Source organism: Zingiber officinale, chromosome 2B (assembly GCF_018446385.1).
Source record: "Zingiber officinale cultivar Zhangliang chromosome 2B, Zo_v1.1, whole genome shotgun sequence".
Taxonomy (NCBI): domain Eukaryota; kingdom Viridiplantae; phylum Streptophyta; class Magnoliopsida; order Zingiberales; family Zingiberaceae; genus Zingiber; species Zingiber officinale.
In genome coordinates, this window is record NC_055989.1 from 128,171,741 (window position 1) to 128,188,589 (window position 16,849).

General features: G+C 33.9%; 1 protein-coding gene across 5 annotated transcripts; it reads right to left on the reverse strand.

Annotated features, from left to right (window-relative positions):
- Positions 1–653: 653 nt before the first annotated feature.
- On the reverse strand, positions 654–10,085 carry LOC122047110 (WAT1-related protein At4g08290-like). 5 transcript variants are annotated; one of them, XM_042608168.1, is made up of 8 exons: positions 9,825–10,085; positions 9,608–9,670; positions 8,915–8,991; positions 7,769–7,881; positions 7,253–7,514; positions 5,701–5,889; positions 5,472–5,611; positions 654–878 (listed from the first exon to the last, which is right to left on the reverse strand). In XM_042608168.1, the coding sequence occupies exons 5-8, from the start codon at positions 7,493–7,495 to the stop codon at positions 710–712; spliced, it is 741 nt and encodes a 246-aa protein (XP_042464102.1). In that variant the 5' UTR covers positions 7,496–7,514; positions 7,769–7,881; positions 8,915–8,991; positions 9,608–9,670; positions 9,825–10,085; the 3' UTR covers positions 654–709. The 5 variants fall into 5 exon arrangements, with proteins under 5 accessions (XP_042464102.1, XP_042464103.1, XP_042464100.1 ...); XM_042608169.1 differs by having other exon boundaries at positions 5,701–5,784; positions 7,615–7,881; XM_042608166.1 differs by having other exon boundaries at positions 5,701–5,856; positions 7,615–7,881.
- Between the last annotated feature and the right edge of the window lie 6,764 nt (positions 10,086–16,849).

The window sequence follows — 16,849 nt, forward strand, 5'->3', positions numbered from 1 at the left end:
AAGAGAGTCAAATTTCATTTAGTAACGTCGTCCTGTTGGTAAAATATAAATAGAGTGAAGAGCAAAATAACACTCCATTTTTTAAAAAAATATATCAAAAGAACCTCTCTTATTTTAAAAATATTCTAGTTCAATAAGCAACTTTAATCAAAATTGCTTTAAATAATTTTAATATTATAGTAATTTTAATTAAAAACTCTTTTAAAACTCTTTTTATTATTTTATCAAATAAAAGATAATTGAGTCTATTTTACATGGCGGGGAGCTTTTAGGCTTTTATAAGGGAATTGGATTTATACAACGTGTTCATGTTGGATGAGGTCAATGATTCGAGAAATGGCCCTACAGTCCAGGCTGGTCTGACCCAGCCCGGCCCACCATCGGATCCAACATCACTAATTGCAAATGTCGCTGGCCATTATTTCCTTCAATCACTTAAGAATCCCGAGCAAGATCGATGAGAAACTTTAAAACCCCTCAGTACTTAAACCGGCCCTTCAAATCTAGTGTTATTAAGTGGTTCAAACCCACTTTTGTCCCTATAATCTAATACAACAATAATAATAACAATAATCAAATTTTATTTTAGTAGGTGGAAACAGCTATATGAATTTTTCTACATTATTGGATTCTATCTCTACTATATTATAATCTATATTTAAATAAATTTTATATTATCTTAATATAACCTAATTTAACATAAATGCATTTATAAAATGGTTGTGGCTAACAAGGGCTGTTGGTTGCTTGATACTTGAGTGTTAGTGTTCCATGTTTCTCTTGGATCTTCATGTTTGCCAGAGTCAGGAGGTGTTCCCTTAGCCTTCACCCAGATGAACAAGTAAAGGCCCGCAATAACCATTGTCATGCCTGTCAAGCTGTCCAGTGTGTAGCAGAAACATCAAATTTCTTTCAAGAAATGTTAGCTAGGAGGAAAAAAAAAGTTAAGAAAACAATTGAAGTGCACAGTGAAATGTAGAAAAGGGAAAGAAGAAACATTCTTCTAGTTCGTTTAACTTGCAAGCTACCAAATATTTCGACTTCTCAAGTTGATTGAGGCTTGTTCATACTTTTGTTACTCCTCTATCTTAGTTGTATATTGTCTGTGGAAGTTGTAATGGATAGATCATGTATGAATATTAAGGGCTTGGGTTGAAAGCTTGGCTACCTAGAGGTATGCTTTCTTTCTCTGTCTTGCAATGTAATTATCCTATTGATTGAGTACTTATGTGGACTTATATTTCAAAGCATCGTCAGACGACTTCATTCGACTAGACATTCTCCTTAACTCGACTTTGAGCAATCAACTCATTAGTCGAATATTTTAAGGGTGCGTTTGGTTGAGAGTTATCCTTGATAATCTTGATTATCCATCTAAAGTTATCAATAAAAATCCTGTTTGATTTAAGTAATCGATGATTCCCAAGTAATGCTCCATGCCTGACACGTCAGCAAAAAGGACATGCAACCAGGAATCGGAAAACCTCGAAAAACTGAGATTTTTCTAGATACTGGGGTTATCGAATTTTTTTTACCCAAAATACCCTCGGATAAAAGAAAAATGTGAAAAAAAAAGTAAAATTTAAAGAAAAAAATGAAAAATATAAAAAATAAAATAAAAAAAATAAAAAAAAACATAATTTTTTTTTAAAAAATAAAAAATCATTAAAAAAATAAAAAATGGTAAAAAAATTAAAAAAATAGAAAAAACATTAAAAAATTTAAAAAAAAATACAAAAAATAAAAAAAATAGGAAAAACATTAAAAAAAATAGAAAAAACGTAAAAAAATTAAAAAACTAAAAAATAATAAAAAATGTTAAAAAACATAAAAAAAATAAAAAAAATGTAAAAACCCCTAAAAAATAAAAAAAAAGTAAAAAGTAAAAAAATAAAAAAAAAATAAAAAATATATAAATAAAAAAAATGTGAAAATATAGTAAAATATAATAGGCAAGGTTCTAAAATTCGCTAGGCGCTAATCGGGCGCTAGACCAGCGCCTAGCGCCTAGGCCGCCTAGGCGGGAATTAGGCGCCGCTAGGCGGATTCCTCGGATTAATAAGATTTATTAATTTTAAATATAAAATATCAAAATATAAATTAATTAATAATAGTTATTAGAATTTTTAAATTTTAAATATAATATTATTAGAATATAAATAAATTAATAAATTTTATTAGGATTTTTTTAAAATTTTAAATATAAAATTATGAATATAAATATGATTTATATGGATTAATAAGATTTATTAGAATTTTTTAATTTATACCTAAAATATTATAAATTAATTAATAATAGTTAATCCTAGTTTTTAAATTTTAAATATAATATTATTAGAGTATAAATAATTAATAAAATTTATAAAAAAGATTTAAATTTTAAATATATTTTTTATTTAGTTTGTTGGGATAATTTAATTAGGGGTATAAAAGCCTATTGAAATTATCCTATTTAAGTGAGAAATTGTTTAATTAAATAAATAATTAAAAATTTAAAAAAAAAAAGGAAAAGTAAAAAGAAAAAACGCGAACTCAGTAAATGACGCGCGGGACGCGTCTGCTGTCGCGCGCCGCTGGACCTGTCGCCGGAGGCTTCCGGCGGCACCGGAAGCTTCGCCGGAGGCTTCCGGCAGCACCGGAAGCTTCGCCGGAGGCTTCCGGCAGCACCGGAAGCTTCAACGTCGCGTCCCGTACCTACGCTGGACGCGACCCTGGTACCACCGGAAGCCTCGGGCGAAGCTTCCAGGGCCGCTGGAAGCTTCCGGCGACGGGTCTGGCTGCAACAGACGCGTTCGGGAACACGTCTGGCATTGGCGGGCGCGTCCCGTGTCCCGTGATGCGGCGCCCAACGACTACCATCGACGCCGAGCGCCGCCTAGGCGGCCCAGCCGCCTAGGTTGGCCGCCCAGCACCTTTCCAGTGCAGTTGCCAACCGCCGAGCGCCTAGGCGGCCGCCTAGGGCGCTTTTTAGAACACTGATAATAGGGTTTAAATAATAATAATAATAATAATAATAATAATAATAATATTATTATTATTATTATTATAGTTGGTTTTATAACTAAGGGTAATATAGTAAAATACTAAACTAGGTTATTCATTAAAACCTTCAAACAAACATGTTTCTGTTGCATTACTTAGATTGAACCAAACAACATTTGGTTATGTTTTATTCTCATAACCTTGGTTATGTGATTACCTGGTAATCACATAACCAAGATTATACATGATAACTTGAACCAAACACATCCTAAGGATTTTGGGGAATAAAATATTTTTGTTAGAGTACTTTATCTAGTTGACTAGAGATGTTTCCCTCAACTTTTAAGGTGAAGATTGGATCTAGCTATATAAGCATGCATCCTTGGAGGTGTTTGGATGACAATAATACTGCAAAAATACCATTCATTCTGCTCACAAGTGCTCCAAACAACTCCAACACCTTAGAACCATCAAGGCTTCAACTTTCCGAGTTCTCAAGCCCTAGAAGAGACCTTGCTTTCTCCCTTATGCTCCTCTACACTCTAGGGAGAGAATCGAGCTTTGTTGGTTTTTTTTTTCTTACATTTATTCATTCCTTTTAGAGAGCTTAATTCCTATGGTTTTAGAAAATTGTTGTCACTAGTGTAAAGAGCAAGGCGTTCTTGTCCCTTATTGGACAAGTTTGTTAGAGTTTATTGTAAAGTAAGAGAGGTCTCCAAACAAGTTGAGGCTTGTGTTAGCAAATGATTAGTTTTAACTTCAGCTTCAGGATATTGCACATTCTTGCCACACACACTACTAACATTGGATTTGATTGATTTGCATAAAGTTTTAGTCATCTAGTCACCCTCCCCCTCTAGCTGGCCATTTGGATCTACAAAACATTGGTTAATTCAATGCCACAGACTGTTTAGAAGATAAAAGAGAGTACTCGATTACAAACCACTAATGAGGAAGAGAAACCAACGCTGTTATAGGATGATCCCAATCCCATGTCAAAATGTGGTAGGCAGTGTAGATCTTGATACTTCAGAAGGAAGCTATGAAGACACCTTATTGCAGCACGAAAGGCCAAATACAAACCCAATCAAATTTAACTTATTTTTTACTTTTTATTTTTAAAATTTTACCAACCTGATTCAATAGGGCTCATGTTCTGTTGCATTGTGGTCGGTGCTGACCAAGGCCATGCTTGATCTTACCCAAAAATAATGGCTCTTTTTGAGCTAGGTCAAATGTGGCACTAGCTAAGCCAGATTGTTTTGGCACAACCCATAGACACCTAATGTTCCTACTACACTGACTAGTTTTCTGTGAGCTTGATTCGAATCTCAAATCTCAAGGTATCCCTTTAGGCAAGCATGATGGAGGTAATTATCTCTTAACTCGACCAATTAAAAGAATCTGATTCACACATTTGAACTCAAGCCTTCAATAATGGCACCCAATCACTATGTGACTTCGTACTCAATCTTTAAAGGTGCTTCTATTCAAGTGCTCAAACACAATTAAGAACAAAAACAAACTACAATTAAGAGAGCAAAAAAATGCTCATCAAAGAAGAAATCCAGACGACAACTAAGAAAGTATAGAAATGCTCATCCAAGAAGTCTGCAACTTATTATGTGTTTGTACCTTGTCTTTGTTGGGGTTGCAAGGTTGTAAACATAGTCCCATATTGAAAATACATGGGAAAGATCATGGGTTTATAAGATAAAAGATATCTCCATTGGCATGAGGCCTTTTGGATAGAGCCCAAGAGCAAAACCATAATGACTTAGGCTCAAAGTGGACAATATCATACCATTGTGGAGATATCTAAATTCTTTTCGATCCTACAATTGGTATCAGAGCCTGGACTGCCAGAAGGTTTAATCGCCGAGAGCGATGGTCTGATTGAGTTATGTGGGTACAATATTGACCTCGAACAAAGAAAGTGGTTCGGATCAAGAGGACCAAACACCAGGCAGGAAGTTCTAGTTGCGGCTTGGCAAGGAAATCCTAATAGGTCGGGTGGACCAAGGGACAGGAAGATCTGATGGGTCGGACGTTGGAAGTGATCCTTTGTTTGAAGGGAGAATTGTTGGGGTTGTAATATTACAAACATAGTCCCACATTGAAACACATGGGAAAGATAAGGCCTTTTTGGTAGAGCCCAAGAGCAAAACCATGAGGGTTTAGGCCCAAAGTGGATAATATCATATCATTATGGAGATATCTAAATTCTTTTCGATCCTTCATCTTAAAATTCTCAGGCATTCCAAGCATCAACTCTATGTTTGATAGAGGGCAATAGAATGAAATGCGATTCTGGTGAGAATGAAAATGAAATTACAAGTACAATGCGTCATTTCATTTATATTTTATGGCTGCATTAGTAGAGGAGTATAAGCGAAATGATCTGTTTCATTCCTTCATCTGGTTGTATCAATGAAAAAGACTAACAAGTGAAATAACTAATGAAATTATTCATCTTTAAAGTTTTTTACCTGCTCCAGGTGAGTTGTTCATGCAGTAGCAAAGGCTCAAGAATGGCAGTAGTCAGGGGATTGAAAGCTGCAACATAGACTGCACCCTTTGCCTTCACACACATTATTATAATGAATTTTTCAGCACCCATGAAAATCCCCTGCAAAGGGATAAAAAAAATTACACAATTTGATCCCCATAAGAACAAGGATGCAGAAAGTAAAAAAGAAAGCAAAGTGAGATATTTACACTGAAAACTATGAGAAGGAGCTGCATGTCCCACTGCAATTTTAGGGCTGATGGCTTCTCCAATATGAGTGAAACAACTGCACACTGGAGGGTGCCCATTAAGTTGATCAGGAACGAGAGGGAGAGTTTACAAGGGTATTCTTCAATTATTGTTTCCTGTGAACATTCAGTCTCCAAAATAATCATCCTCTGAAATTAATGTTGTCAAGTATGAGTAGGTTGAATTAGACGTGGTGCAAAATGCAACCTGCAAGGTTCTCCATCTTTATCTACAACAACAACAACCACTGAGCCTTATCCACCTAGGGTCAGCTATTTGGATTCTTCTACGCCGTTGGACTCTATCCCCTACTATATCATTATTTATATTTAAATAAATTTTATCTTATTTTATTATTACTAACCAAGTCTTTTTTTTTATATTCCTCTTCCTCGTTTGATATACGTATATAGATCATTACTTCATTTATCCATGATAAAAATAGTATGTTGTTGAAGCTTACAACTATGGACAATGAAGGACAGAACGGTGCTCAAGGCTTATATTTTAAAAAAAAAGAAATATGTGGAAGTAGGCCACCATTTTAGTGGACGTGAGTTTTGAACTCAAGCTTATGAAAATAACTTCTAAGATCTATACAAACTTAATAAGGATGGAATTGTAGATGTTTGCCTTGCATAGGGTGGTGAAGTTTAATGTTTTTCTCTGTACCTTGATTTTTCTGAAATCATTCATTGCATCCTCAAGGTTTATATTTTAAAAAAAAAGAAATATGTGGAAGTAAGCCGCCATTTTAGTGGACGTGAGTTTTGAACTCAAACTTATGAAAATAACTTCTAAGATCTATACTAACTTAACAAGGATGGAATTGTAGATGTTTACCTTGCATAGGGTGGTGAACTTTAATGTTTTTCTCTGTACCTTGATTTTTCTGAAATCATTCATTGCATCCTCATTACCATCTACATAACCAGATGTATTTTTACCCAAAGAAGCCTCTTCATGATCTTTGTTAGAATTTCACGTAGTTCCTTTATTTGGATGGCAACTTAAGACATGATTTCCATGGTTGAGAAATATATACACTCCTTTCTATAAAGTGCACTTTTATCTCCATGATTCATTATACAACTTACCTAAATAATAATTCGTCTATTTACTTATTTTTGGGATCCCAAATAAGTTGGCTCCTTTATTGATATTAGTTTCTTACAAAGAACGTTGTCATTTATCTCATAACAAGTATTTTATAGAAATTCCTAGATGGTAGATGTAGCCATCGTATCTCCACCTTGACGATTTTGTATAAACCAACATAATACAAGATCATAATAGGCGATTATATTGTCACTATTACTTGTTCAACTATCGCATAGACTAGTAGGGGTTTTGCTTGTTAGGTAATAACAAATAAGCATTCACAACTTCTCTTGCCATACGACTCAAAAGAAACATCAAGTATGATAACCTTTAAGTGATCCCTTTAAAGAAATATTAAACCAAATTCAAATCTTATGAATTAGAAAATTTAAACATAAAGAAAGTTTGTACCTGGTAAAGTAGAAAAGCTGAGTAGGAGGAACACCCAATGATGGTAATAAAGGCTCCCAATATGAAGCTACCACCACTTTGACCAAGGAATTTGAGCACTGGAGACAAGGGAAATGGCTCCATGTTTAATCCTAATTGTCGTAGATGTTGGCTTTCATGATGGTCCTTGAAGAAGGTCATCACCATTGCCCCTCCTAAACCTAGCATTATGCCAAGGATCTTAGCTTGCCCATCCCTTTTCATTATATTTAACTTCTCCAATCTAATCAATCACACAAGTAATTAGTGAAACACACATCAAATTAAGGAACTTAACTACTGCATAAGGCACTTCTTGGAGATTTCCATAAAGAACCACATACAAAGTCATGCGTTGCATAAAGGACTTGATGAATCCACTCAGATTACATAGATCCAATGACTTTGCAAGGGGCCTTCATAGGAAATCATTGTGCAAGCCCGATGCACAATAGTTATGTTCCAAATTAAGGCATTAAATTGTAACAACATAGTCACCTGAGGAGATAAGCTAGCAAGAAAGTAATTGAAGGTGTGAGATTGTTCGTAGTACCAACAAAGATGAAGTGAGAGCGGTACCAGCATTATGCAAAATTTGAGTCAATGTTACTCTACAAAATGCATATGAAATTAAAAATAGATAAATCAATGACTTACTAGTGAATAAAAAGGATTGCAATTTCAAGCATTAAAAAAAAATTAAGCATTAAACACCAACGACATATTGAATTAAGAGTCTATTCATTTCCAAATAATTAGTCATTTGACAAGGGGATATTTTCCTAATATATAAATATAATGGGCTCCTGTACATACTAATTAACACATTCCAAAAATGACTAGCCACTTAAATGGAAACACCTTTCCAATATATAAACATAATGGATCACCAAAATCGTCAATGCAGAACTAAAGGGCTTAGAATATCCTACCTTTAATACTACCTCCTTATGCCTGTTATATCTTAGAGGTACTTGCCTAGCTGCAATACCATGTTCATGTTGAACCAAGATGGAGCTTATTTAATCCAAAAATAACTAGCCACTAAGGAATGTAATATCCTTCACTCTAATTCAACACAATATTATTGCTAGAAATAAAATATTCATTTCTATTAATAGAGGTATGAAAGTGCCTAGGAAAATAGCATATTGAATAACTTATGAAGTTATTCAACCTAATATTGAAAGTGAAGAAAATAACTTATCAGCAGAGGCTAAGTACTTTAGTTTTCTATATAAAACAAAGGAAATGTACAAAATTTTATGAATTATAGGAGAATTAAGCTAATGAGTCATACCATAAAACTTTGAAAAGAGAGACAGAAAAAAGATTAAGGAAAGAGACTAAGATGACTGAAAATCAATTTGAATTTATGTAAAGGTCGACAATAAAAGTTATATATATTTTTTTAGATAATTTATTAAAAAGTATCGAAAAAAGATGCAAACTTACACATGATATTTATTGACCTAGAAAAAGTTTATGATAAAGTTTCGAGGGAAATTATGTGGAGAATTTTAGAAAAGATAAGTGTTAGCGTAACATATATGGAAATAATTAAAGATATATATTTAGGATGTAATGACAAAATAAAGGTTGGAAACAGTCTCTTGCAAAAAAAAATAGGGTAAGGCTGCATACAATGAATCCTTCTCTGGAACCCCGCATTGTAAGAGCTTCGTGCATCGGGCTGCCTTTTTTAATGACAAGAGTGAAAACTACAAGCAAATTAACAGAAGCATTTTCTATAAAAATTTACATCAAAGATTAACTCTAAGTCTATATCTTTTTATACTAGTTATGGATCACTAGACACATCTAAAACATATTAGCATGGTGCATGTTATTTGCACATGAGATTGTTTTAGTTAATGAAACATATGAAAGAATAAATGCTAGGCCCGAATCCTGACAGAGACATTAGAAGTTAAAAGTTTTAAGTTTAGTTGATTAAAAACAGAATATATGAAATTTACATTCAGTAGTACTAGTCATAGCGAAACAATTGTTAAGATAGAAAATAACTAGTACCTGTAATAAAGTTTTAAATATCTAGGATTATTTTTGAAAAAGGATGGAAACGTTAATAGAATATTTTATAAAGGATACAAGTAGGATGATTGAAATAGAAGAGAGCGACAGATGCTCTTTGTGCTCATAAGGTACTTTAAAACTTAAAGAAATTTTTTACAAAATGGTAATTAGATCTACTATGTTACATGGAGTTGAATGTTGAATTATGAAGCGAGCACACTTAGACACATCTTGGATTTAGATAGAACCTACATCACTTAACACAATCCACACAAGATCTACTTGGCACTTAACACTCACGACGTTAACGCAAGTAGAAAGATCTGCTTCACATTCTTCCACCGAAAGCAAGGCCTCCTCCTTCTGTCACCCAAATCAGGAACACAATCTCAGTAATCTATACAAAATAGATCGATTAAAAGGGTTTTATTTCTATGAAAAATACCAAGCTCAAAACCAGAAAAAATGGTGAAGGAAAAAAGAAAATAAATGGGGAAAAAAGGAGGAGGAGCTAAACCTGTTGAGACAGAAAACAATAGGGGCGATGACGAGGGTTGAGGTCATCTGGCGGTACAAGACGAAGGCGTAGAAACTCATGCCGTGGGTGAAGAGGTAGCGGGAGAGGAGCAACATGTTGGCGATGATCGCCTGCGCTGAAACCATTCCGGCGATCGCACCGTACTCATTCACATTCGCCATGCTTCTCCGTTCTCCCAACTCCTTGCTCGCTCTCTGCTGCTAGAATACTGACCAAGGCTCCAATTTGTGCATCTTCATATGGAATATTTCATTTCACCTCCTCATACTTCTCCTTATGAAAGAATATCCTTCAAAGTTATAAAATCATCTAAATATTTTCGCAATTCTCAAATTGCTATCATTGTCTCGTCTCATGTTACTATAAATAGAATTGTAAATGAATTAAATTTCTGAGAATAAATTTGATGTTTGATTTTGATATGAAGAGTTTATTTCAATTCAGCCCTCAAAGTTATAAACTCATTTAAATATTTTCATAATTCTCAAATTATTATCATTGTCTCATGTTACTGATAAATAGAGTTGGTAAATAAATATAAATAAATTTAATATTTAATTTAATAAAATTTTATTTATGCTCATTTAATAGGGTTAATTAAATGAAGAAATTTAAATAACTCATTAAATTGTATATTATGAATGGTTTATGCAATAAACTTTATGAATCATTAATAATTTTTTATACACATAAATAAAAAATTCTTAAAACAAATAAATAAATTTGAATATCAAACTTACTAATCAATCAGCTTAAAAAATCATTCATAATATAATTTAAAAATGTCATTTCATTGTTCTACTAGATAAAAGTTAGCAGTTCAACTTGAAAGGATTTTGATGAATTAAAAACTGACAAATTTTGAGCTCGAGTAGTAAAGAAACCTGTGCAGTAATTGACCGCACATTTAAATTTGTGAAAATTTGGACATACTTAGCTTTCAGATTTTTAAAAAAGACATACTTATTTTTTTTATTTTTAACTCTTCTGTCTATCACTATGACGTTGCATTAAAAGAATAATACCAATGTAATATTCAATTTTAAAGAACAATAATGGATAGATGTGATGTTTGTTGTGAAATTATATAAGTAATTACGTATAAAAAGGAAATAGTTTTCTTATTTATTGAAATAAATATATACATATATATTTATAGGTATATAATCATCTTGAAATTCTTCATAAATTTACATAACTTAAGAGGTTATTTAGAGATGATAAATTATGGAGATGAGAGAGTTTATGAAGTATTGGGGGGTTATGGACATCCACATACTTTATTTTACAATACTCCTCCTTGGATGTTCATAATTAAAGAATCCGTCTCATTAAAACCTTACTAAGAAAAATCCAATAGGAAAAAACCTAGTGAGGAAAAAGAGTAGGTCATTCCGCAACTGTATCACTATAAGTTTCCCGGACAACATAATATGGTATAGTGAAAATTTACTCCCCTATTTGAAATATCATTTGAGATCTCTGTACGTCGCATTTCAATACTATGTACTAATTTCTTAAATGTTGTTATAGGTAATGCTTTAGTAAATAAATCTGCCAAATTATCACTAGAGCAAATCTGTTGAACTTTAATATCACCATTCTTTTTTAGATCATAAGTGAAGAAGAATTTTGGTGAAATATGTTTAATTCTATCCCCTTTGATGTACTCTTCCTTTAATTGAGTTATACATGTTGCATTGTCTTCATACAATATTATTGGAATTTTCTTGTTAGTAATTAAACCACATTTTTCCTTGATATGTTGAATAATTGATCTCAACCAAATATATTCCCGACTTGCTTCATGTATTGCAAGTATTTCTTAATGATTCAATGATGTAGCGGCTATGAGTTTGTTTGATAGATCTCCAAGATATGATTGTTCCACCATACATAAATAAATAACCAGTCTAAGATCAACCTTTATGTGGATCAGATAAATATCCTATATCTGCATAATCAATTAACTATGAAGTAGACATATTAAAATAAAATAAGCCCAAATCGATGGTACCTTGAAGATACCTAAATATATGTTTAATTCCATTCCAATGTCTACGTGTTGGAGAAGAACTATATCTTGCTAATAAATTTACAACAAATGCAATATCTAGTCTTGTATTATTAGCAAGATACATTAATGCACCAAAAGCACTTACATATGGTACTTTAGGACCAGACAGTTCTTCATCATTTTCACTAGGTCGAAAAGGATATCAACTGTATGTATAAATTTTTCAGGGCTTCCAATGATATTCAAATCATCAACATATACAGAAATAATGATAAATTTTAGTCCATCCTTTTTTATAAAAACACATGGACATATTGGATTATTTTTATATTTATGTTGCACCAAATAATCACTTAGATTTATATCACATACATTCAGATTGCTTCAATCCATATAAAGATCTTTGTAATTTAATGGAATAAATATTTTTAAAATTTGAACTTGATGCTTCTAGCATTGTGAGTCCTTCAGGGATTTTCATATAAATATCATTATCAAAATTTCCATACAAATAAACGGTCACTACATCCATCAAACGCATTTCAAGCTTTTCTTGTGCTGTCATACAAAGAAGATATCGAAATGTGATTGCATCCACTACAGGGGAATATGTTTCTTTATAATTAATACCAGGTTTTTGACCTTGTGCCACTAAACGAGCTTTATATCTTATGATTTCATTTTTCTCATTTCGCTTTCGTACAAAAACTCATTTGTACCCTACAGGGGTTACACCTTTTGGTGTTTGGACTACAGGTCCCAAAACCTCACGTTTTGCAAGTGAGTTTAATTCTTCTTGAATTGCATCTTTCCATTTTGGCCAATCATGCATACTACGACATTGTTCAATAGATTTAGGTTTTTTATTATCATTTTCATAAATAATTTCAAGCGTTCCACTGTATGCAAATTTATTGTCGATAACTAATCTTGATCGATTCAATTTCTCCCCTATCCTGTTATAATTTATTGAGATTTTTTCATTATTTTCAAGTATCTGAACCTCTTCTAAAGTTTTATCAATAGTTATGTCAGTTGTCTCTATAGGAGACCTAGGCGCTTCAAAATGAATATCTTGATTAGTTGCTCCTTTTCTTTTTCAAGGATTTTTATCTTTAGAACCGATTGGTTTACCACGCTTTAGGTGAGTAGTAATCTCATTAATTGATTGTCCAATTGGTACATCAATATGAGTCGGAGCATTAATAGCTGGTATATGTGACTTAGTCACTCTCTTCAAGTCGGTGAATGCATCAGACAATTGATTTGCAATATTTTGCAAATGTATTATTCTTTGAACTTCAAGTTCACATTGATTTGTATGAGGATCAAATTACGATAATGATGCATGCCAAGTAACTTATTTGGGAAACAATTTATTATTTCCCCCTAGCTTTGAAAAAATTGTTTCATTAAAGTTAAAAACATCTCCTGTCATTGGTTCCAAATATTTTATAATTGAAGGAGAATCATATCCAACATGTTAGGGTCGAAATATGCTAGGGGGGAGGGATAGCTCTTCGCGCTTGTTGATGTGCTTCTTCGATGATGTGCAGCGGAATAAAGAACAAGAAATACACTCACAACGCTAACACTAGGATTTACTTGGTATCTACCTCAAGAAGAGGCGAATAATCCAAGGATCCGACCCTCACTCACTCATCCACTATAAAAACACTCATTTACAGTAACTACCAAAGGCAGAGAAGCCTTGTACAAGCTCACACACAAAGATATACAAGAAGAACAAAATACAAGCTAATACAATATCAAATCTTACAAGATTTACAAGGCAGAAACCCTAGCTTGCTTGAATACACCTCTTGACTTTCTTGGAAGTGCAACAACACTCCTCTCTAACCCTCCAAGATCTGGTGGGTGTCGGTGAGCTCAGTGGAGAACAAATCGTGAAGATCGGGAAGAAGCGCTCGAAGCCTTGTCAAAGAAATCGCTCACAACAATTTTAAACCTGCGCAACGGTCGGATCCCAATCGATTGAATGACTCTCAATCGATTGGAGAGGCTTTGAATTGATCGGTCGATTCAGAGCACCTCTGTGCTTTCTGGAAATGGCTGAATCGATCGACCAATAGATCCAGCCTTTCTCACGTCTGCTCGCGAGAAATCCAGCCTCCAATCGATCGGCCGATCGATTGGAGATGCTCAATCGATCGACTGATCGATTGGGAAAGGTTTTGTGCTCGCGACAGTTGCTCTCAATCGATCGACCGATCGATTGGGCCAAACCTTCTTCGTGACACACATCCAATCGATCTGATCGATTGGACTACGGTTCAATCGATCGATTGACCCACCTTTGACTTGCCTAAATCAAGTCCAAGATTCCTAAACCCAACATTCGGTCAATCGTGACATGTTGGAACCTCATACCTAGCATTCGATCAACCTTGACATGCTAGAAATCCTTTACCAAGTGTCCTGTCAATTCCCTTTGACCCACTTGGACTTTTCTCCTCGTGCCAAGTGTTCAGTCAACATTGACCCACTTGGACTTACCGTCTCATGCAAAATGTCTGGTCCTCTATGACCCACTTGGACTTTCCAATACCAGGTGTCCGGTCAACCTTGACCCATCTGGATTTTCACGTGCTAAGTATCCGGTCAAACCTTTGACCTACTTGGACTTCCCAACACTAGGTGTCCGGTCAACCTTGACCTATCTGGATTTCCACGTGCCAAGTATCCGATCAAACCTTTGACCTACTTGGACTTCCCAACACCAGGTGTCCGGTCAACCTTGACCCACCTGGATTTCCCCATGCCTGGTTTCACTCACCAAGACTTTCACCTAGCTTCACTCACTAAAGTTTTCACTTGGCTTCACTCACCAGGATTTTTCCATTGCCCGGCTTTCACCTGCCTGGCTTCACTCACCAGGACTTTCATCTAGCTTCACTCACTGGGATTTTTCACTTTCCGGCTTCACTCACCGGGACTTTCAGCTGCCTAGCTTCACTCACTAGGATTTTCACCTAACTTCACTCACTAGAATTTTTTAGCTGCCTAGCTTTACTCACTAGGACTTTCACCTAGCTTCACTCACCAGGACTTTCAACTGTCTAACCTCCAGTTAGGACTTTCCCAGTCAAGTATCCGGTCAACCCTTTAACCTATTTGATTATCTAACTCGTCAACCTTAACCAGAGGGGAATTGTATCAACAATCTCTTCAATCGGACAATTGCATCCTCAATCTCCATGTATTGTCAAACATAGAAATCCAAAATATCAAGATACAGGCTTGAGCCAACTCAAGCCTAGTCAACCTGGTTAACCTTGACCAGGGGATATTACACCAACACGACATATATTGCCAATTTCTTTTGGGGTCCCAAAGGAATATATCCAATATATATTCCCAATTGTCTTTGGGGTCCAATTTCCTGTCATTCATTAAAGTGATAGTCGGCAAATCGCGCCATAAAAAATCTCCTGTCATTGGTTCCAAATATCTTATAATTGAAGGAGAATTATATCCAACATATATTCCCAATTTCCTTTGGGGTCCTATTTTAGTGCGTTGTAGTGGGCTAATTGGCACATATATCGCTCATCTAAATATTCTCAAATGGGATATATTAGGCTCCTGACCAAAAGTCAATTGCAAAAGGGAGAATACATGATAACTGGTTGGCCTGATAAGTATAAGTGTTGCTACATGCAAAATAACATGCCCCCAAATGGATGTAGGGATCTTAGTTCTCATAATCAATGGTCTAGCTATTAATTGGAGGCATTTAATAAATGATTCAGCTAAACCATTTTGTGTATGAACATAAGCAATAGGATGTTCAATAGTTATTCCAATAGACATACAATAGTCGTTAAATACTTGGGATGTAAATTCACTAGCATTATCAAGATGTATTTGCTTGATAGAATATTATGAAAACTGAGCTCTCAACCGAATTATTTGGGCGAGCAATCTCGCAAATGTCAGGTTGCGAGTTGATAATAAACATACATGTGACAATCTTATAGAGGCATCAATTAGAACCATAAAATATTTAAATGGTTCATATGGTGGGTGAATAGGCCCCATATATCGCCTTATATATATTCTAGAAATGCAAGGGATTCAATTCTAACTTTAGATGGTGAAGGCTACATAATAAGTTTTCCTTGAGAACAAGCAGCACATGAGAATTCATCAAATTGAAGAATCTTCTGGTTCTTTAATGGATGTATATATGAATTCTTGATAATTTTTTAAAATATCGTAGAACCAGGATGTCCCAATCGGTCATACCAAAGTATAAAATCATTTGAATCAATAAACTTCGAATTTACTATTGCATTTGTTTCTACTGCATATATTATTGTATAGTACAAACCAGATAAGAAAACGGGTAATCTTTCATATACATGTTTCTTACCCAACACTAATTTTGTAATATAGAGATATTCAATATTCTCATCATATGTCTCAATGTGATATCCATTTCGACGAATATCTTTAAAACTTAGCAAGTTTCTTTGAGACAGGAGAGAACAATGTATTATCAATAACAAATTTCGTTCCTCCAAATAATGATATATTAGCTCTTCTGGAACCTTCAATAATATTTGTAGTACCAGATATTATATTAACATTACTTTCATCCATTTCTAAATAAGAAAAATATTTTTTCTTTCTGAATATAGAATGTGTTGTTACACTATCAATAAAGCATAAATCTCTATTATTGAATCCAAAAGCCATGATATTCTTCATTAAAACAAAAGAAATACATAATGAGAAACAACTAAAAGATTACTAAAGAAATATAATAGCAAATGAAATAACTTATTTTAAAATATTTGATCATTTTAGACATTTCCATAAATATCTTAATTTCTAATCAAATTGTTTGTCTCTCCATCAGAGTCTGTAAAGAAATCAGAAACATCTAAATATGTTGTCATAGAAGAACTAACAATTGTGTTATTATCTTGAAAGCTAACATTTGTCTCTATATCTTTTGCTT

Coding starts and splice junctions, on each gene's coding strand:
- LOC122047110 (XM_042608165.1), bottom strand. Junction 5,890..7,252: donor CAGCTTTTCTACTTTACCAG/GTACAAACTTTC, acceptor CATTAATTTCAG/AGGATGATTATTTTGGAGAC. Junction 5,612..5,700: donor TCCTTCTCATAGTTTTCAGT/GTAAATATCTCA, acceptor ATCCCTTTGCAG/GGGATTTTCATGGGTGCTGA.